The 23,371-nt window shown below is 36.9% G+C and overlaps 1 protein-coding gene across 1 annotated transcript in view; it reads left to right on the top strand.

Annotated features, from left to right (window-relative positions):
• The window catches only part of FAM171B (family with sequence similarity 171 member B), a 71,544-nt gene that overhangs the window by 30,261 nt on the left and 17,912 nt on the right, over nt 1-23,371 (top strand). Inside the window, exons 2-4 of the mRNA XM_082630248.1 lie at nt 12,936-13,169; nt 18,314-18,406; nt 21,367-21,525. Coding sequence (XP_082486374.1) covers nt 12,936-13,169; nt 18,314-18,406; nt 21,367-21,525 — 486 coding nt within the window. The remainder of the gene's footprint in view (nt 1-12,935; nt 13,170-18,313; nt 18,407-21,366; nt 21,526-23,371) is intronic.

The raw sequence follows: 23,371 nt of genomic DNA, 5'->3' as shown, positions 1-23,371 counted from the left end.
TGGCTAAGGTTGGTTTAGTGGGTTGTGTAGGCTTCCTGGTGGAGGGGACTAGTGCCTGTGTTCTGGTGGATGAGGCTGGATCTTGTCTTTCTGGTGGGCAGGTCCATGTCTGGTGGTGTGTTTTGGGGTGTCTGCAGACTTTTTATGAGTTTAGGCCACCTCTCTGCTAATGGGTGGTGTTGTGTTCCTGTCTTGCTAGTTGTTTGGCTTAGGGTGTCCAGCACTGTAGCTTGTTGGTCGTTGAGTGAAGCTGGGTGCTGGTGTTGAGATGGAGATCTCTGTAAGATTTTTGCCGTTTGATATTATGTGGAGCTGGGAGGTCTCTTGTGGACCAGTGTCCTGAAGTTGGCTCTCCCACCTCAGAGGCACAGCACTGACTCCGGGCTCCTCAATTTGGGATGATGTGTTGTCTATTCATGTATTCCACAGATGCAGGGTACATCAAGTTGATTGTGGAGCTTTAATCCGCTGCTTCTGAGGCTGCTGGGAGAGGTTTCCCTTTCTCTTCTTTGTTCTCACAGCTCCTGGGTCTCAGCTTTGGATTTGGCCCCGCCTCTGCGTGTAGGTCGCCGGAGGGCGTCTGTTCTTTGCTCAGGCAGGACAGGGTTAAAAGAGCAGCCTCTTCGGGGACTCTGGCTCACTCAGGCCGGGCGGGAGGGAGGGGCACGGAGTGCGGGGCGAGCCTGCAGCGGCAAAGGTCGGCGTGACGTTGCACCAGCCCGAGGCGCGCCGTGCGTTCTCCCAGGGAAGCCGCCCCTGGATCCCGGGACCCCGGCAGTGGCGGGCTGCACAGGCTCCCGGAAGGGCGGTGTGGGCAGTGACCTGCGCTCGCACACAGGCTTCTTGGCGGCGGCAGCAGCAGCAGCCCCAGCGTCCCACGCCCGTCTCTGGGCTCTGCGCTTTCAGTCGCGACTCGCGCCCGTCTGTGGAGCCCCTTTAAGCAGCGCTCTTAATCCCCTCTCCTCGCGCACCAGGAAACCAAGAGGGAAGAAAAAGTCTCTTGCCTCTTCGGCAGCTCGAGTTTTCCTGGACTCCCTCCCGGCTAGCTGTGGCACATTAGCCCCCTTCAGGCTGAGTTCTCGCCGCCAGCCCCAGTCCTCTCCCTGCGCTCTGACCGAAGCCCGAGCCTCAGCTTCCAGCGCTGCGCGCCCCAGCGGGCGAGCAGACAAGCCTCTCGGGCTGGTGAGTGCCGCTCGGCACTGATCCTCTGTGTGGGGATCTCTCCGCTTTGCCCTACCCAGGTATGTGGGGGGTTTCTTGCCTTTTGGGAGGTCTGGGGTCTTCTGCCAGCGTTCAGTAGGTGTTCTGTAGGAGTTGTTCCACGTGTAGCTGTATTTCTGGTGTATCCGTCAAATATGGGGCTTTTGATGTTCTTCTGTTATAGGCACGACAGAGGATTTGTCTACTAAGTTTTTGTTGATTATGTTGTTTGCTTCAGATATCCAATTGCTAAGCCTATGCATACATTCTAACAGAAGACTAATCATAGTCTTTCTTTATAGCATTAAGATGTGGAACCACTAAAAACAGATACTTAAAAAAAGCACTTGGATTCAAGGCACTGTACTAATAAGTACTTTATAGGATCATATTCTTTGATTCTATCATGTTTTTGAAATTGAACGATCTCACAAACAATGGTAAAGAAAACTTCCCTGCTGCAGGACAGAGAGGAATAGGCTGTCTGTCCTGTTGCGTCGGGCTTAGAGATGGTGGTCTTTGGGCAGTAGTGCTTGACTGTTCTCTTGGCAGGAGGTGGAGGGTGCTGGCCATTCCAGTTGGGATGGACCATGACCCTACCTTAAAGCCCATTCTGGAGAAACGTGCTAACATGGGCTCCAGGAATGAATTCTCTCTTATGCCAGGTCCCCTGGCTTGGAGTTGTGCAGCCCAAAATAATAATCACACTTTACAATTATTTGCTCTTTGGAGTATTACATCCTTTCTGGGAACTTGGTGGGGAATATTCTGGGGGGATAATTTGAGGGAGACATTTTTAGTTTGGTAAGCTAAATCTTTTTCAGGATATTAATTATATAAATAGCAATAGCTTGATTCTCCTTTTGGCCTGGATGACATAGTCCTTTCCAGACTTCATTCATCAATTTTACTAAATTAGGGATACTTAAGGAAATTGAGTCATTAAGTTGCAAAGAAGGCTAGAGTACTCTGTGTTCAGTTCAAAGAGTTCATACTTAATTCATCCCCAAGCGGGTATCGTACACCAGCTAACACATCTAACCTGATTTCCATTGTTACATTCACGAGAGGGAATATTCATTGATTGTTGGTTCTCTAAAGGTCTTCTCTCCTATATACTATCGTTAATATATTTGAAATACCTAAGGGAAACACATTTACCACTCACAGATTCCTAATGGACTGCTCCTTTTAAATAGCGTTTTATTAAGAAACCTAAGTCTGTGTGAAATAGATTTTGTAGCAACTTTATATTTTTAAATTCTTTAATTATTTTCCCAAATGGGTTTTTTTTCCCTTATAGAAGTCTCTTGTTTTCACCCATATTACTTGTTTCCATTTTTATTGTCAACTTCAATTTTGGCTCCTTGATGATCTGCTACAGAGATTTTTCCAATTAATTATTTAGAATGGGGTAATAATTGGTAGAACTTAATCTTCATTTAATTGCTCTTCTAAGGAAAAGCCACAATGGTTGCCCTAATCTTGTTTTTTAAAGTTCTTTCTCAACATCACGAGAGTGAACATATCTGTTGAAGAAGTTATTGAAAGAAGAACTGGTAAAGAATCAAAGAATCTGTACTTTGCTTAAAGTACATAACTTGTGAATGGTCTCTGCACAGAAATGGTTGCTTACACATTATCTCCTTTCCCCTCCCTCCACTGCAAGACTTATCTACCTCATATCACACATTTGCACCCTCCCTTGCAGTTATTAAGTGGACCTTTCTGGGCTTGGCTGATGCGTTTATTTTTCATGTTGTTTTTTACTCTTTATCCTTTTGCTGTTACAAATCTTAGTTGTGAGTATGACCTGCCAGTAAGTGGTACCTTTTGCCTTCTGCCGAATCACTGAACGAGAAAGTGGTCTTGGGACCCCTGAGACATAGAGCAAGAAGGACTGGGAGGGTAGGACTCATGAGAAGTATAATTTTGACACAGACTTTAAGGAGGTGAGAGTAAGCCATTTGGATATGTGGGAGGGGGTGGGGGGTGGGAGAGAGAACTCTAGGCAGAAGGAACAGCCTGTGCAAAGACCCAAAGGTGGGCACTTGCCTGGCTCAAGGAAGTGCAAGGGGCTGATGTGGATCAGAGGAGTGAGGATGGAGTCGGGGGGATTAGTCTCACAGACTCCGTGGGACACATCATCTCAGGCAAGGACCTTCTTGAGGGAAGGGGATGATGTCAGTCAGCATACGCTTGCTGGGTAAGTCACTATAAGGTGGAATGTCTGCCTCTCACGTTTTCTTAGCTCAATCATTTCTGTTTTTGGTGGAGACTTCACATACTCTGTTTAACCTCACTGTTCTTTCCTCAGTCTTTAAATTTTTTTTTGCTGATTTTTCTCAGGAAAAGAAATCTCACTTTTTTCTCTCAGTCTTTTCATCTGTGATGCCACTGGGCTGTCCGTTCTTCCGTCACTCCATACTTAGCACCTTCGTATATAGTGTACGTAATTAATGCATGTTGGGTGAAATTTGTGAGTGAATGAATAATTGTGATTATTCATGATAATGATGAAAAATTGAGAAGACAAGGTGAAAGTTAGGATGAGAAATGCCTGTGGAGTGAGCTTGGGCAATATGTTTTAGGATTTTGATTTGTTTATTTATCAGACTGATTTATTTCTACTGAGGGAAGGGGCCCTTTTGGTAGGCAAGAAGGAACTGAGTCCAAGTACTAATGGTTCACTTCCTCATTTGTTCCCTATTCAGTCATCTGCAATGTGCTTGTTCTTAAGTTATAAGGACTCTTTTATGTCATTCATTTCATTAGTTTTGGTGAATCACACTCATTTAAGATTCTGATCCTAATGGAGAAAATGTGCATTTTACTTAGTCTATAACATTTTTCACCTTTGGAGATCCTGTCCTTATTCTATCTCTGTAATTTCTTCTTAGATTGGACATTTTCTCTGTAATGAACATTAGTGCAATAAATTTGTTTTTGCTTCAAACAGGCACAGATTTTTTTCTCTTAAACTCCACAGCCAGTAAGAATTTTGGATCCAATCTGATGCTTAAGCAATGAAAAGGAGGCTTTTCTAATTTATTGAACTTTTTCTTTAATTCAGCTCCCTTTTGTTCCTTTAAAAGAAGGAGGCTGTGTGTACATATTTGAAATTCTGTAAAGATTAAACTGTTGAAGCCCTTTCTTTCCGCCCTGCTTTACAGAGTGTGTATGTTCCTTTCTTTAAGCCCCTTTGTCGTCCTCACTCTTTCCTAAACTTTCGCCCCTCCTTCCAATTAAATAGGGAAATTGTGCTGGTACCCGGGAGAAAGAATTTTAAAACTACTTTGTTGGTATTGTTTTGTAATAGTGAAAGTAAAGGTAATCTTTGATGTAATACAATTGCATTATATTTATTTAGCAAGTTTTGCTACTCTAGTTTTGTTCTCTAGTCAAAATTTCCAAGTTAAATATTCTTAGAAAGAAGGAAAAGTCGTATTAATTTCCAAAAGGAAAAGGAATCTTAATATTTGTTTTTGTGATTATTGTAATAATGTAAAATATTTCTCATTGGCAACTGTGGGATTAAGCTCAAAATTTCACCAAATACTGGGGCTGGAAAGCTGGCTGTAATTTCAAGTGGCTTCTATAGAAATCCTACAGTTATCATTCTTTCCCCAGTTCGTGGTCACTTCTGATCGTCTCTTCCTCTCTTCCTTCATTTCTTCTCTTTTTCCTGCTCCTCTCATCTTCCCTCCCTTCCTCCCCACCCCTGTTGCATTCATCTAGAATCTACATGCTAAACTCTGGCAAAACACAAGGCTGAGTTTGAAACAGTATTGGCTGTCAAGGAGATGGTTCTCACAGAGAAGACAAATGCACAGAAAGTAAAACATACACCATAATATACTATGTGCTATCAGACGAGTCAGTACAGAGGAAAAGAGCCCATCTAACTGGGATAAGGCCACATTTATTTGAAGAGTATCGTTTGACCTAAACTTTGAAGGATAGATTAGGGTTTTTGATGGGTAGAGATTAAAATTAAGATTTTTTTTCAGATAGAGTAAAGGAATGATATAGCAGGAGAGTGGGTTGGTCTTGGATAGTGACTAGTGACCCATTCATGTGATGATATAGAGCAGATTTCTGCAAACTTTTTCTGTAAAGTGCCAGAGAGCAAATAATTTCTTCGTAGACCATATGGCCTGTGCTGTTGAAGCAAAAGCAGCCATAGGTAATCCATAAATGAGTATATTGGCAGTGTTCCAATAAAACTTTATTTACAAAAACAGGCTGCAGGTCAGAGTTGGCCTTCAGGCTGTAGTTTGCTAATCCCCGTAAAAGAGTGGTTAGTGGGAAATAAGGTGGAAGGTGGTGGCCAGATGTCAGCTTTTGAATGCTAGGCTAAAGACTTGGGAATTAACTGAAACTCTCTTTAGTGAAACCATGATGATGTCTCTACTAAAGGCTTTAAATACCTTAACATTTAAATGTGGAAGCAGATTTTTTCTATTTACATCCTAAGATATCTGTATAGCTAGCTCTATACCAAGATTTCTCTGACTGAATATTTTGTATGAAAATGTGGGTGGAGAACAAACTCTAGGCCTCTGAATGCCCCCAGTAAAGTTTGATTTGAGTCATAACATCTTTTGGGTTCTCACCATAAAGTCTCCACTGGAATAGACCAAAAAGTCAGATCATGGAAAACAGGAGAGAATGAACGGGTAGGTCCTTTGGAGATCTGAGCTCAAAATGTCCACAGTTTTCCTGTTCAAAAAATGATAATGTGAACTGATTCCAAAATAGATATGAGATCCACATTTTTTAAAAACCATTTTATTGAGGCATGATTGACATGTAAAGGCTGTAGATATTTAATGTATGTAACTTAATGAGTTTGGGGATAACTATACACCTGTGAAAACATATCTACCATCAAAACCTTAGACATGGGGCTTCCCTGGTGGCGCAGTGGTTGAGAATCTGCCTGCTAATGCAGGGGACACGGGTTCGAGCCCTGGTCTGGGAGGATCCCACATGCCACGGAGCAACTAGGCCCGTGAGCCACAACTACTGAGCCTGCGCCTCTGAAGCCTGTGCTCCACAACAAGAGAGGCCGCAATAGTGAGAGGCCTGTGCACCGTGATGAAGAGTGGCCCCCACTCGCCGCAACTAGAGAAAGCCCTTGCACAGAAACCAAGACCCAACACAGCAAAAATAAATAAATTAATTAATAATTAAAAAAAAAACAAAAACCTTAGACATATCCATCACTTCCCAAAGTTTCTTCCCGCCCCTATTATTATTATTATTTTGTGGTAAGAACACTTAAAGTAAGATCAATCCTCTTAGGAAATGTTAAATATATAGTACAGTACTGTTAGCAATAGGCACTGTGCTGTATACTAAATCTCTAGTATTATTTATCTTGCATAACTAAGACTTCACACCCTTTGACCATCACCTCCCCATTTCCCCCTCCTCTCAGCCCCTGGCAATTATGAGTTTGACTATTTAGTTTCCACATATAAGTGAGATCATACATTATCTTCTTCCTGTGTCTGGCTTATTCCACTTAGCATAATGTCCTCCAGCTCCATCCATGTTGTTGCAAGTGGCAGGATTTCCTTTTTTTTAAAGGCTGAATAATATCTCATTGCATGTATATACCAGTTTTCTTTATCTGTTCATCTGCTGATGGACATTTAGGTTGTTTCCATATCTTGGCTGTTGGGAATGATGCTGCAGTGAACATGGGAGTGCAGGCATTTCTCTTTGAGACTGATACTTATAGGAATAGTTACACATGTTGATTCTGAATTTCTACATAATTTCATAGAAGATTGTATTAGGTACTGTAGAAAGTTGTTCTTGGTTTCAATATTGCCTTTTTAAAACTTCCTCTATAGTAATATCAGATAATTCGGCAGTACTGTTTTTTCACGTTTCCGTAGAATCTTCCTCAAGATAAGAATGTATCCTATTAATGTTTGCAGCCCCATTACCTAGCTAGTGCTGATCTGGCCAAAGTCAGGCAGTCAATAAATATTTGTTGAATGAATCAATGTAGGTAAACATTTCTAATTGTTTCCAACTAATTATTTAATTTCACTATACTTTTGTGTTCTTTATTTTTTATAGCTCTCACTTAGAATGCATAAACCTCAAAGTTTTAAAATTTTCATTGTTAAAATATTTTATTATTATCTGTGATCTGTTTATAAAAACTTTATCTACCTAGTATATTTTAGCACTATATTCCTAGAGAGGAAGAAAGTTTTATATTAAATTATTGTAGACGCTTGAAACATAATTGAAAAGTAGGCTAGTTTTTGTACTGGAGAAATCTGAAAAAGTTTCTCCATGGGTATAGTTGTAACCTACATTATAGTAACATCATAATAAGATGATGTCAGATTCTCTTGAAAAGAAGTGGGGTTGTAATTTCTCAGCCCACCCCACTCCAGATGTCGTCAAATAAATAGCTATTCTGGACTTTGATTTACCTATCTATATCCTGTAGCAAAACCGTAATACAGTGTTGATTCTAATATGCTTTTTCAAGAACATTTCTTTATACCTATTCAGTTGTCTTTTGACTTTTAGTGATTCTCATTACTTAATGCTTCTAATCATGTGCTAAATAGTTAAATCTTTGCCAGCAACCTCAGACCTTGCTCATGGGTGTGTATTTTATTTTTCCTTGTTTCTCTCAACATTAAATTATATGTTTTCTTAGGGTGCAGTTGAAATCATTTGATATTGAACCATTTTTAAACCAATGGTGACATACTGAAAAGAAAATTATGTGGGCAAGACATAATGATTATAATTACATGACAGAGAAAATAATATGGGCATGGAAAGCTGAGAAATACAATGGAGAAGAGTAGGTAGATTATGGAGACAAAAGCACCTCCCCCCACCTCTGGTTGAAAATCATATATTTAATCACACAATCTGCCCAGTCTAAATGCCAGAGTATTTTTGTTGGAGAAGAGAGCTAGTGAGGGGGATTATTATGGATATATATTATTTCTGGCTGCCAGTGCTGTTTGCCTGGTCAAACTTGACATCACAGAAGTCAGAGGCATCCTGTTTAAGTCAATGGCAGGTAATTCTTTATAACTTTTTATTTGAAGGAAAAAGAGTTGTTTGTGCCTCTTTAATTGCTGTACCAGGCTTTCAGCCAAGATTTTGTTTTTCGGGTTTTTTTTTTTTTTTTTTTTAATGCTATTTTTGCTGCTTATGTCGAGGCCAGAAAAACCAGGCTGAGAGAGGGGATGAGCAGCTCAGAGAATCAGCAAATGAGCACTTCCTTCTCTTCATCGGTTGGGAGGAAATAAGTGAGCTAGTGAATATGATGGAAACCAAATTCCTAAGGCTTTTCAATGAGAAAGAATGTGGAGTAAAACACATGGAACTTGGAGTAAAATGAACCTGTTAATAATCCTGCCTGTAATTTATTAGCTGCTCAACTTTAACCTCGATTTCCTTGCCTTAAAAGGGGGAAATCTTGCAGGTTTGTATTAGGATGTAATTGGACAACATGTGTAAAGTTTCTAGAACTGGGCCTGAGGGAGCAGGGTGTGTGTGTGAATGTGTGTGTATTAAATAAATAACTAGTTTTTCCCATTTGAGCTAGAGAGGACAGTGCTGGTCAGGCCTACAGTATGTCTTAAGTCTGTTAGGCAATCTAAGGTACAGATATAGGGCATCTCCACAGACAGAGAGGCTATGAGTTTGATAGCCAAGATTTGACCTTTGCAAATTGTTTTTTCTGAATTTGATACTCATTTTCTCATCAAATTTATTACATTAGCATTATTAGTACATGTGGAAAAAAATGGTCCATTCTGGATTAGAAAACATTTTATGAATCAAACCCAGCTTCAGAATGCCAGGAGGTTTTAGGGTGTCTTATTTTGGCAACTGTACTTTTACAAAGATGAAACATATGGAATATGCAGGGTTTTTTTTAAATGAGTTTAGCTTAAGATCTTACTACACATTGGACTTTGTCTATAAATCCAAAGGCTCTGAGAATTTCTGAAATCTTTGGAGCAAACAAATTAATAAAAATTCCCTGTTGAGTCCCATTCCTGAAAATGCTGTTGAAGGAACCATTGTAGGTACATTTGATTTGAATAAGATCCATTACCAAATTTTAATAGGGAATGTTAATTCTCTTATCTTCTAGTTATGTGCAGCCTCCCTCTTATGTAGTTTCTCATATTTTTGGTACATTAGCCTTCCCTCCTTTGCCTTCTCTTATAAAAGATAGGGTAGCCTATTAAATAAAATATCATATATTTACAGTTGTATCCCATGTCATTTAAGGTACTTGCTTTAGAAGCAAGCAACAGAACCCAACTCTGGCTACAAGATTCGGGGGAGGGATTTTGATATAGCTCACAGATCAGCAAGAGGGACAGTACAACCCAGTTTCTGGAAGGAGAGGGACATGAAAACACTGGAAATCACAGAGAGTAGGAGTTCATAGACTCTCTCAGATGATTCAGCTCCAGCAACTGTTAGCCTCTGTGTATCTTTATTCACATTTTGAGGGCCTGACCGACTGTCTGGCCTGCATTAGTTAGATGCTTTATGCCAGTGGCTCAATAAATGTTGTCTAGGGGATTAGGGGCAAGTGACTGGGGGAATTATTTTGAATTGAGCAGCAGCTACTTGTCCTTTACACATAACTAGTGTTTTGTACTAGGTGGATCTATTCAAGGACATTGGTTTAGAAGCCCACCATGCTCTATTTACATATGGCAACCTTTTACTTTTTTGCCTAAGAGTTGTATTTCCCATTTGAATTTGAAGCCATGGTTTGACATCAGCATGTATGTATGATTACTTTTTTTCTTTTTAATTGATGTTGTATAAGAATTTAAGTTCTCAGTGATGATTGCAATCATACATTTCTTGAATTAACTTGAGTAACGTGACCCCAGGACTCACTATAACATGATGTAAAGATGGCTTTGGAGTCATTCATGGGGGGGACACTTGAAGGCTGACACAGCTTCTTTTTATTTTTTTCTTTTAACATCTTTATTGGAGTATAATTGCTTTACAATATTGTGTTAGCTTCTGCTGTATTGACACAGCTTCTTAATGACTGTGAGATTTGGGGCAGTTAGCATAGCTGCCTGAATGTTTGAAATCTCACTTCATCAGCAAAATGAACTTGATGTTATATTTTACAAAGGTATATTGAGATTTTTTTGATAATATACACACAAGGCTTGGCAACAGGAACATGTATTTATTCCTAGCCCTTTTTCATATTTTGATTTTAAATTGTTAGCAACATGATTTATTTTAGCGTGAATTTATATGATGGGGAGGTAGTTAAATAATTTGAGGAAAGCTTGGAGTTACGGCCCAAGGCTTAGTTGACCTTTTAGTACCAGATGCTCCTGAATTTTTCTATTAAAAGTAATGATAGTAATGACTGCTCACAAATAATTTAACCTCCCACAAAGGCTTTTTATTATTAAAAATGCCGAGAAAGTAGAGGTGTGGATGAACATCAGTTATCTATATTTTGCCTATTCATCTATTCTCCATATTTACATTTGAATATATACAAAGTTGTTTTGGAAATTAACCATTTTTCAGATATACTAATGGAACCTCATTTTAAGGTGTGACTCTACAGGAGTCATTTTTCCCCCCAGTTCTTCCCATTTCCATGCTCTAAAGTGGGACTAGAGTAGCTTTTAAGGGTATAATCAGGCAGTTGTAATGCAATAAGAGCACAAGCTTTGAGGAGAGACTGTGGCAAGTTTGTGTCTGGTTTCCTCCATGGCCGACTTACAAACCGTGCTAACCTGCAGTTACCAATATATGAAATGAAGACAATCGTATCTATCTAATGGGGGTGTTTTGAAGAGAAAATGGAATGATGAACTTAAAAATTAATGCAGTGCCTGGTTCACTAACCACCAACACATTTTAGTTCTTATTAGAGTTAATTATTATCATGTATGAGGAAATATACAAAAAATATGTTTGTGTCTGAATATGTAAAGAATTGTGTTTGGATAACATTTAACCTCATTTTTAGATTCTTAAAAGGATCAGGACTATTTTATAACTTGTTGAATGGTACCTTTCCTAGGACTAGGCATTTACAGTGGTTCTATTTGTACTTAAAAGGTCTTTGTATGGTCAAAAGCAATTTAAAGTCTAGCTTATCTTAACAAAAAATAGATAAGGTGTGACAACAGTTTTGTAGCAATATTGCAACTCAATCATTGTTGACTAGGATTTTTTACCTGACGTGATGTTCTTGCTAAAAATTCTTTTAAAAAAATGGGTTTGTTTACACAAATGCATAGCAGCATAATTAATCCTTATGAGATGTTTCTTATTGATGTACTCATGTTTATGAAGTGGTCTCCAGTTGTGAAGTAATAATTTTTGTTATAAATAACGATACTAACATTAGATTTGATAACCAAAGACTGTACTGAGCACATTATTTGCATTACTTTATTTTATTAGCTCAAAATAGTTGCTATCTCCTGATTTTACAGATGAGCAAATGGACCGAGAGGTGAGTAACTCACCCAAAGTCACATGTCTAGGGAATGGCAGAGATGGACCTTGACTGGCTGCAGAGCGCATTTATGGTAGAAGATAAGACATCTTTAGCAAAGGTGTTATGATACAGGCTTTGCAAAGGCATTTCCATGATGGTAAAAGTTCTTTTGTAGCCAGACATTATCATTGGTAAATGCATGAACACATTGTCAAGATCTATAAGGCTGGAGGTTTAAGTAGAAAAAGCTTTAGTTCTTATTTTCTTGACTTTATTATTTTCACATGTTGTGTCTGTATATTTAATGGATAATGTTTTTTTATATTTTAGAAAAAGTTTTTTTTTTTTAACTTAAGTATAGTTGATCTACAATATTAGTTTCAGGTATACAGCATAGTGATTCAGTATTTTTGCAGATTATGTTCCATTATAGGTTATTACAAAGTAACGGCTATAATTCCTTATGCTATACAATACCTTCTTGTTGCTTATCTATTTTATAGATAGTAGTTTGTATCTGTTAATCCTATACCCCTAATTTGTCCCTCCCCCTTCCCTCTCCCTTTTGATTACCTTAAGTTTATTTTCTGTGTCTGTGAATGTGTTTGTTTTGCATATACATTAGTGTTATTTTTTAGATTCCACATATAAGTGACATCGTAGTATTTATCTTTCTGACTTATTTCACTAAGCATAATATTTTCTAGGTCCATCTGAGATTTTGTTTTGATATTTTGTAATTTGGAACTAAAACACATCCCCTGCTTTCCAGACAACAGAACAAAATAAAGGAGCTAGCCGTGCACTAATGGGTTTGGTGAGATGGCATTTTATTCTAAGACCTTTGACTGCATTTTAAATTAGTATTAAATCTATATAACTTGATAATATTAGAAATTAGTAACATAAAGTAAAAATTATTTTCCTAAAGCCAGAAACTCTTTCCATTATTCACTGTTCTCCCTTCTTCTCCTTCTAAATGGCAGAGAAAATGGAGTGATAATACTGTGCCGTATTAATAATAAATTCAAATTTATTCAGTTTTAGGAAGAATAATGAATTTGTTGGAATGTTTAACACCTCTTTCTATCCATCCATGTGTATGTATTTCCTAAATTTTTCAACAGTTTTGTACTGTTGGTTCAGGTGTCTTAAATGACATTTTAAAGTATAGTGACATGTTTTCTAGGATATAACGTGCTGCGATTTTCTTTTTCTCTTCCAGTGTCTGTATTTATGCTGAAAGTCCAGGTGAATGACATCATCAGTCGTCAGTACCTGAGTCAAGCAGTTGTAGAAGTGTTTGTAAACTACACGAAGACAAATTCCACAGTAACTAGAAACAATGGAGCAGTGTTGATAAGAGTACCCTACAAGTTAGGACTCAGCCTAACCATTATTGCTTACAAAGATGGCTATGTGTTGACACCTCTGCCTTGGAAGACTGGAAGAATGCCAAGTAAGCAGTTAAACAATGTTTTGCCTTCACTAAATGCAAATGATTTTTTTCTCTTGTTCTGATAAACCAAAAATGAGACTATGTGAAGCCAATATAAGGAGGTTAGAAAGGCATGCCAGTTTGAAGAAAACATGAAGGTCTTTTTCCTTCTACAGAAGCTTGAAGGAATCCCGAGCTACAGCTCTGCTCTGGCACAAAGCTTGTCTGCAGGTGGCAGAGAGGGGTGTGGCATGCCCAAAGAATTAGTTAGAAGCAGGATAGGCCAAAATAAAGTAAAGGGCCAGATAATTAAAGGACAGTCTCAAAAGATAAGATGAACAGTTTAGGTTTACGTGACGAATAATAAAGCAGTTCTTGTAGATTCTTGAGCTCATGAAAGTAAGTTGTTTAGAAACTGAATTTACAGTGTATAAAGAACAGGGCAACAGCAGGGCTAAAATGGATTCAGGGAGCCTGGCTATGAAGCTGTGGTTGTGCTGGTGGACAGTAGCCTCATGTAAGAAAGGAAATGGAAAGGAGAGATGAGAGTACAAGAGGCATACTGGAGAAAGAATTATTAATTATTGTGGCAATCATTTCACAATATAAACATATATCAAATCATCACATTGTACACCTTAAACTTACATGATGTTAGATGTCAAATTATATCTCAATAAAGCTGTAAAAAAATTGGTAGGAGTTATTATAACTAATTGAATACTGGGAAAATTGGCCATACAAGGTACCAGAATACAAGTCTGATTGACTGGAAGGCTGATACATTAGGTAATCAATCTTTCTAAAAATTTTATTTTTTATTGTGGTGGTTCTTGTTAGGTTTTAGATATTTTATTTAGTTTCGTATTGGAAACATTTGAATTCTTGAACTATTTAGATTTAGAATGAGAAAGAAAATGAAAAATGAATTAGATAATTTGATAAGACTCATGTGAATAAAACTGTAATAAAATGACTGGAAAATCCAGATAGGGATGTATTTGAGGTGAATTCATGGTCTTAAATGCTTTAAATTTTTTAAAGACAGAAATTAAGTACAGCTATTCATTCAACAAAAGTGAGAAAAATAATGAAAGAAGAAACCAACTAAAATGGAAAAAAGGAAATAAAAAGATTGAAGTAGATTGGCATATATTAGAAAAATATAAAGAAATAATTGACAAAGTGTTAGTTCTTTGAAGTAAATTATACACACATCTAGCTAATTTAAACAAAAATGAGGGAAATAAAAGATAAAAATACATAAAAGCTTTAAAAATCATAAAAATTATCAAAAAATTTGGCAATAATCTTAAAAATCCAATAAAACAAACAATTTTGTGATAATATAAATGGTATATTGATTTTAGATGAGGTAGATTAATAACCATGGGTAAAATGTTCTGGGTAAAAATAACTTCAAAGGCTATAAGGAAAAGTGCCCCAGATCATTTTACCAAATCAGTACAGCCTTGATTCTGAGACCTAACAAAGGTAATACAAAATTAAATGCCCTCATGTGTGCATACTCTCTCTCATATACACACACCTCTTTATTGACCAGTCATACTTATAACTCTAAATGCAAAATTCCTAAACAATACAGAAAAGAATTTCACCATTATTTAAATATAAGATACTGTCAAGACCAAGTAGGATTTTTCTTCTTTGTAGGACTATAAGGATGTCAAACTTCATTAATTTTATGTATCATATTAGTAGAACAAATTAGAACTAATATGTGATAATATCAACAATTGCCTGAAATGTTGCCTGAAATGCATTTTATAAGTTCACCATTCATTCCTAACCAAGAACACACTCTTTAAAAACTAGGACCACAAAGATATCCTTAGGTATCTCAAAATCATACTTAACTGTAAAATATTAGAGGTGATCCTACTAAAATAAGAAACTAAACACAGATGTCTATATTATTTTACACTGTAGTAGAAGTTATTATCAGAGCAAAAAGATATTAACAGATAAAAAAAGGGGATAACTATTAGGAAGGAAGAATCAAAACCATTTTTTCTGGTTATGATCATATCCCTGGAAAACTACAAATTAGTATTGCTACAAATCAATACATGCTCTTATATACCAGAAGTAATAACCAATTAGGAAAAATAATGAAAAGAAATCCCTCTCAGAACAACAAGAACAAACAAAATATGCAGGGAAACCTACAAAAAAAAAAAAAAGTGAAGTAACTGTGGGGAGGGAAAATAAAACTACCAAATATTACTGATAGACCTAAAAAAAAAAACAAAAAAAAAACAAATCAACTAAAACACCAGAAACTGGAAAAATATTTTTTCTTAGCTTGAATATTGTAAAGATTTGAATTCTTCCCAGATTAATTTATAGATTTAATTCATTAACAAAACACTTGGCAAAATAACCCTTAAAGAACAGATGTGTCAAAATACCTGAAATCTTGTTTTAAAAGACGATTTACTAGAGGCAATTTACCATTCCAGATAACTAAAATATATAGCTACAGAATTAAGTGATATTGTACTATGATTTGTATTATGGTACAAATCAGATACTAGTAGGCATAAAAAATATAATCTATGATAGGAATCATAAATCTTTGAGGAAAAAGCTGAATATTCAATAAGTAATATTGGGATACTTTGGTTAACTATTTGGAGTACATTAATTTGAATCCATATTCCAAAATATATTGCTCAAAAAGTTAAAATATGGAAAATTAAATTATATTAAATTTAATAAACTATCTTATTTTTTAGGATGGTTTTTTAATTTATTTTATTTTTATTTTTATTTTTTGCGGTACATGGGCCTCTCATTGTTGTGACCTCTCCCGTTGCGGAGCACAGGCTCCAGAGGCGCAGGCTCAGCGGCCATGGCTCACGGGCCCAGCCGCTCCATGGCATGTGGGATGTTCCCGGACCGGGGCACGAACCCGCATTCCCTGCATCAGCAGGCGGACTCTCAACCACTGCGCCACCAGGGAAGCCCTTGGATGGTCTTTTTAAACTGAAAAGCAATGAAAGATGTCATAAAAGGTAGATTTTCCCGTAATTTTAAAAAGTAGTAAAAAAAAAAAAAATGAAATAATAAGGAATGATATCCTTAATGTGTTAAGAATTCATACACATCAGTAAAAAAAACCAAGGCCCTGCCTAAATAAGGTAAATGGATAAAATCATGACTTAGTTTTCAAAACAGGAAATACAAATGATTAGTAAATATGGTAAAATATCTTACCTTCCTAATAATCTAAGTATGCCCCCCAAATACACATTTCTTAGACTTTTTCACTTTAGAAACATTTTTGAAAAGTGAACATACTCAATATTGACAAGCTGGGCAAGATGGCCATCCTCAAACACTGCTGGTGGGAGAAGTCGGCAGTGTTATCTGGATAACAACTTTGAAATGTGTGTGTCAGTGTCTTCGAAGTCTTCATCATCATTGACTGGTGGGAATCTATCCTAAAAACAAATATACAAATAAAGTGGACAGATATCTGTGCACAAGGATGTTGAGTCAAATATTATTTTCTAATAGTAAAAATGGAAACAATCTAAATATACAGTATTGTACAGTGTAGTGGTTAAGTGAATCTTGATACTTTAAGAAATATGTGACCTTGAAAATGTTATGAAAGTTTCTATTGAGGGACAGAAATGCTTACAATATTATTTTAAGTGAAAAAGCAGGGTGAAAATGTTCTGTATACAATATCATACTCCCTCTTTTTAAAAAAAAAAATCACAGGAAAAATCCAGGAAGAGCTATACTGAAATACTAATAGTGGTTGTCTCTGTGGTGGTATTGTGATGACCATCATTTTCTTCTTTCCTTTTCTGTATTTCTCAACTTTTCCAGAGTGGATATACATCCCGTTTATAATCAGAAACATTTTTTAAAGTCAAAGGAAATCTGAATCCAAGTTTAAGTGACTTTCTGAAAGATTCTTCTCAGGTTTAATAGAAAAAGCTGTCAGGGTAGTCCTTTTTAACCTACCTGGGACTAAGAAAGTATCCAAATATGGAATACAATCATCTCGGGGTCCAAGCTACTCCCCTAACCACCTCCTCTCCAACCTAATACGTCTAACAATCCATCTAAATGTTAGTGTACCCTGAATTAAAATCACTTTCATTTGGTAGTCCTCTATTCCTACTTAAGAAAAAAAGTATATTATTTTACATCCACCCATACATCATTGTATACTTTTAATATTTTATCCTGTCTTTTCTGTATTTCCTTTACAGCTTTTTGAAATATCTCCAAATTTTGAAAGTATTCTCGTGCAAATGTGTTTTATCCTTTCTTAAGTGATTTAGGGATATTGTATCATTTCTGTTGATATTTACTTGCATTGCATGGAGGAGAGAGATCAGTGAGAAGTTGTACTTTAGGTGATGCCTCAGGACTTATTTTTCTTTTGCAGGATTGGTCAGGTTGTTTGATTTGGTCTTGCTTATAAAACGATGGTCTTTTGTCCCTGCATCTTGTTCCTGATCTTGAAAGAATTTAGTTATCTTTCAGGGGATCTGCACTTACTCATCCCACCAGGCATTTCAGGTGCCTACTCTTGTAGGTGGGTCCAGCCTCATCCTCCCTACTACTAAAGGTTGCCTCTGGATCATTTTATGTGTTAAACTGTTTCTTCCTTTGGCAAAGCACAGTCTGTTTGGCGAACCACACTGTGAAGAAGAGCACTGCACCTTTGTATGGGAAGTTAAAAAAGAATAGTGGCTGTACTCCCCATCTGAGAGAACCTTGAATCATGGGGCCAGGAAAAAATGGCTTAAAAATTATTCAGTATAAGAAGGAAATAAGTAACGATTATATAGAGAAAATAGCAGAGGGTTGTTTAAGCATTTAACTTGACCAAATATATCTGGGGTTAGTTAGAGAACATTATTAGTCACCTTGGTATAAACTACTGTATAAACTTTTAAAAAATTAGTGAAATAGTGATGCCGAATCATCTCACTTTATTATGTTCCTTTTTTTCCTCCATCATATTATACACGCATTCTTCCTTTGTTTTGAATTGCTTTTCCCATCACAGAATTGCTTTTTCCCCACATTTTTAGGACCTGCTGGAGCAGAACTATATTTGTCCCAGTTTTCCCCCCATGTCTAATAAAATATCCTAATTATGCTATATTTCACAGTATATTCATCAGTTACACTTTCACTGTTCCCGCAAAGCCAAGCAAATATATGGCTATTTGAAGACACTGTTTTAATTACTGGAAAATTAGCTGGTAAGTACACCACTTCTTACTTAGCTAGTAAGTAAAGAGACTATATTGTGACTATATTGTATAACCGTACTTCTTCACTAGTGGATCAGTGTTGATTATAAGGTGGGAAAAATCTAAATTGATCAGGGATGATTAGTACTAACTATAAGTTGATCTGAACTGATTCTTATTTCACTATCAAACTATAGCATTTGTGTGTGTGTGTGTGTGTGTGTGTGTGAATCATTCTCTCTTTTACCATTTTAGCCACCCCCAGTAGAACATCTGACTTGCAGAAATACTGGAAAGAGTCCCTGAACTGCTTTCCAAATCACATCTCTCACTGAGCTTTAGTGGTTGGTGAAATTGGGAAAAGGACTCAGACCTCTGGGGCTTTCTAGTTTGCAGGTCACCTTCATTCCTGCCTCTGACATTAATCTTGCTGCCTGTGTGGGAAGGGTCTGAGGCTGGGGAGTTAAGTATCTGCTTGGCAGACATGATTTGCCCCACTCACATATCCCAAGGGCAGGAATACAGGAAGCGTGACTTGGGGTCTGATTCAAGCTGTGTCCTCCAGCTCTGCTCTGCCAACCACGAAGATGATAGTTTTATCCTTACCTCACCTCCTCACCCCCTTAACTAGTCCCAGCATTTTGTGACTCTTACTGCATATTATGTAAAACCTCTATAAATGACAATAATTGGCTTTTTTGTTTCTTTTGGGAAATTAATGCTTAGAACTAAAGCATAATAAGAATGGCTGGTAAAGGCAGAAAACCTCAAAGTCCAATACAGGAGTCATGGTAAAAAGAACTGCTTTTGAAGTTCTCTTCATCTTCAGAAGCTTATCTTACTTAGTCCTAATGTATTAAAAAAGAAAGCCTAATGCTATCATTTGGAAAAAACTAACTAGGGCTTGATTAATCTTAGAGTAACTGACTGAGCAAGGCCGTAGAAGCTCTTACTCTTGCGCTGAGTTTGCCGGTGCATGGCAGGATGGGTGGATATAGCGCTGCGTATGAAGGGTGGAAAGTAAATAGGAACTGCATGTTTGCAGAGAGAGACCACATTTTATGCTGCTGGGGCCTTAGTGAAATCAGATTCTCCACAGTCCTGCTTCATTTGTTTGTTTTGGTTTTATCTTGACACATCCTACTCCTTCCTGGATTCTTCAAACCCCATTACAAATTGTAGTTTCTACTGGGTTATATGAAAAGGATCAGCGTGAGCATGTCCATGTACCACTCCTTTGCCACTGTACCAAGCAGTGGTGAGCTCTCGTCTGTCTGGGTGGCACTGCCCATGCCACGTGCCCATCTCTGTAAGAACACTGTGAGCCCTCTGGAATTCCTTTTACTGCCTCATTTCCCTAAGAGTTGACCTATTGGTGAGGCCAACCGAGAAAGGATGGATGTTTCTGATGATGTTAAATCTTTCCTTAGAAAGTACACATCCTCACTTCTTAACTTCCAAAAAACGTTTATATTTTTCCTTCTAAGATTTTATCAGGAAGTTGTTCATTTTGTATAGTGAAAAACTGTGTTAGGCCTGTGTGTAAATATATTTGTAGTAAAAGGAGCAGGAAAAATTGGGAACTTCAGGAATGTGTAAAACCTTAGAGAAGTTCAGTTAGACATGTCCTTTAGTGTACATGTTTTCAGTTGTAAAGAAGTTTGGATTTTCATCATAATTAAGCCACACATTTTAAAAGAGTAAGTAAGTTGTAGATAGTACCTGTAAGGGATCAAAAGGTATTACATTGTGCCCTCAAAGCAATTTAACAAGGATAATATAGATGTGTTGTTTTTCTTTATATCCCTTAACTGTTTACTTTCCAGGTACCATTCTTCTAGATTCATACATAAATGATAAATAAAACAATGTAAGATAATTCCCAGTCAGTGTATAGTTTATTTTTTATTGTCATGTAACTCTTTAAAAATGGATACTTTTTTCATCCTAAGAACTTAACTGATTGTTTCTGATAATTTTTAGTTTTAATGATATGAGTTGATCCTTGAATTGTTAAAGATCTGCTGATTACAGAAAAAAATCAATATTGTCCCTGGGTTCTCCATAAATTAGAGGATAGTCAATTCAAAGTTATTTACATGAGATAATATTTATAAATTGAATGCCTGGCATTTGAAAAACTTTTAATGGGTGTTTAATTACCTGATGCAGAAACCTACCCACTTAAGTATATGGCTTATCATCAAAGATACTTTCTGTTGCAAGTTGCTGAAAACCCAACCCGAAACTAGTTTAAGCCCAAAGGAAGCACTTATTTATTGCTCGAATGATTGATAAGTGTAGGGATGGGACCAACTTTAGACATGGCTTGATCAGGGCTTCAGCTGAAATAACTGAGAACTAGTTTTACTGTTTCCATTTCTCAACTCTCCAGTACTTAAATATTGTCTCATTTTCAAACGAGCTCTCATTTTTGGTCACAAGATGGCTTTTGCAACTCCCAGACATATACCTGCCCACATAAAATCTAGTGGGAAATAGCAGGTCTTTTCCCCTAGAAGTCCAAGCAGAACTCACGTTGCATCTCATTAACTGTGGTTGTCACAAGTCCCATAGTTCAACAAATCACTGTGGCCAACAGGATAATGAGATGCTTTTGATGGGTTTCAGCCCATTCCGGCATGCACCATTACCTCTTGTGACAGAAATGAAAGCCCAAGTGGACCACATGGGTCAATGTGTGGTTCCCTAGAGTGAAACTCAAAGGGTGAAGAAATTCTGGGCAAGCGAATCAAGCACTCTCTATGCTAAAGGTGCCTTGTATGATCTAAAGAAAGGGGCATTTCTTACTTATTCAGATCTGAATATAAAATAATAATTATAATTAGGAGATGTCAGTAATGTTTTAGAAATAACTGGTTCACTTAGAGTAAAATGTCCTGACCAGTAATGCTGTGCTTAATATGCATTTGTTTTGTCTATTTGCTAATGAGGTTTCCTTTTTCCAGATGCCAAATCTCAACCAAGTGTTCAGTTTTCAAAAGCCTTAATTAGACTACCCAACAGCCATCACATTAGCAACGTTACAGGCTACCTTACAGTCCTACAACAGTTTTTGAAAGTGGATAATTTTCTGTATACGACTGGAATTACTCTCAATAAGTCAGGTATTTTCTAATATTTTATAATCTAATCTATTTATAAAAACAGTACATAAATCTCATCAAGTACTATTTATTTCGATGTCTGAAATTCATTTAAGCTTTGGAGGAGACGTCACTTTTAAAACATAAATATAGTTATTAAAGTGTTTATAGGCAGTCCCTTTGATCCAGTGAAAGAAAGATTATACTAGTCTTCTGCATACATTATTTCAAATTAATAGAGAGTTTAATTTACAGGATATTTTTATCCAAAGGAGGTAAACAAGGTATAGAAAATAGTAATGATTATTGTATAGTTTTTCAAATTAAAATATACATTTGAAAGTGGAAAGTTGATTAAGAAGTTTACACATATATTATAATTTGACCTATTCATTCTTATCAAATTGATCAGAAGTGTCAATAATTGTTAGATATAAAAAAGTTTAGAGATTAGAGTAAGCAACTGGAAATTTTTCAAATATATTTGATATCCTCTGAGTAAAACGGTAATATTGAAAAGTATTTTTTATATTCAGCAGCACTAGTACACTTACATAAGGCTGTCATGACCTACATTACGAAGATGATGGAATCTTACACTTTATTTAACAATTAACTTATGAATGACACCTATAAAAACTGTATCTTCCCTCTGTACATCCACACTTGTTCTACCATTTCTATCAGTTGTTGCAATTAACAAACTCCACTGTTTTTATTTTTTTATTATTATTTTTTCACTTTGAGTTACAGTGTATTTTGCTAAAACTTTAAAAACTTTACAAGGTTTGTTTTTTTTTTAAACATCTTTATTGGAGTATAATTGCTTCACAATGGTTTGCTAGTTTCTGCTGCACAACAAAGTGAATCAGCTATACATATACATATATCCCCATACCCCCTCCCTCTTGCATCTCCCTCCCACCCTCCCTATCCCACCTCTCTAGGTGGACACAAAGCACTGAGCTGATCTCCCTGTGCTATGCGGCTACTTCCCACTAGCTATCTATTTTACCTTTGGTAGTGTATATATGTCCATGCCACTCTCTCACTTTGCCCTTCCCCCTCCCCATGTCCTCAGTCCATTCTCTATGTCTGTGTCTTTATTCCTGTCCTGCCCCTAGGTTCTTCAGAACCTTTTTTTTTTTTTAGATTCCATATATATGTGTTAGCATACGGTATTTGTTTTACTCTTTCTGACTTACTTCACTCTGTATGACAGTCTCTAGATCCATCCACCTCACTATAAATAACTCAATTTCATTTCTTGCTATGGCTGAGTAATATTCCATTGTATATGTGAACCACATCTTCTTTATCCATTCATCTGTCAATGAACACTTAGGTTGCTTCCATGTCCTGGCTATTGTAAATAGAGCTGCAATGAACATTGTGGTACATGACTCTTTTTGAATTATGGTTTCCTCAGGGTATATGCCCAGTAGTGGGATTTCTGGGTCGTATGGTAGTTCTATTTTTAGTTTTTTAAGGAACCTCCACACTGTTCTCCATAGTGGCTGTATCAATTTACATTCCCACCAATAGTTCAAGAGGGTTACTTTTTCTCCACACCCTCTCCAGCATTTATCATTTGTAGATTTTTTGATGATGGGCATTCTGACCGGTGTGAGCTGAAACTTCATTGTAGTTTTGATTTGCATTTCTCTCATGATTAGTGATGTTGAGCATCCTTTCATGTGTTTGTTGAAAATCTGTATATCTTCTTTGGAGAAATGTTGATTTAGGTCTTCAGCCCATTTTTGGATTGGGTTTTTTGTTCTTTTGATATTGAGCTGCATGAGCTGCTTGTAAATTTGGGGGATTAATCCTTTGTCAGTTGCTTCATTTGCAAATATTTTCTCCCATT

The sequence above is a fragment of the Mesoplodon mirus genome (assembly GCF_964341445.2).
Source record: "Mesoplodon mirus genome assembly, chromosome: 8".
Taxonomy (NCBI): domain Eukaryota; kingdom Metazoa; phylum Chordata; class Mammalia; order Artiodactyla; family Ziphiidae; genus Mesoplodon; species Mesoplodon mirus.
Note: the sequence above shows the minus strand (reverse complement) of the source record. Positions and strands in the feature narration are given on the sequence as shown.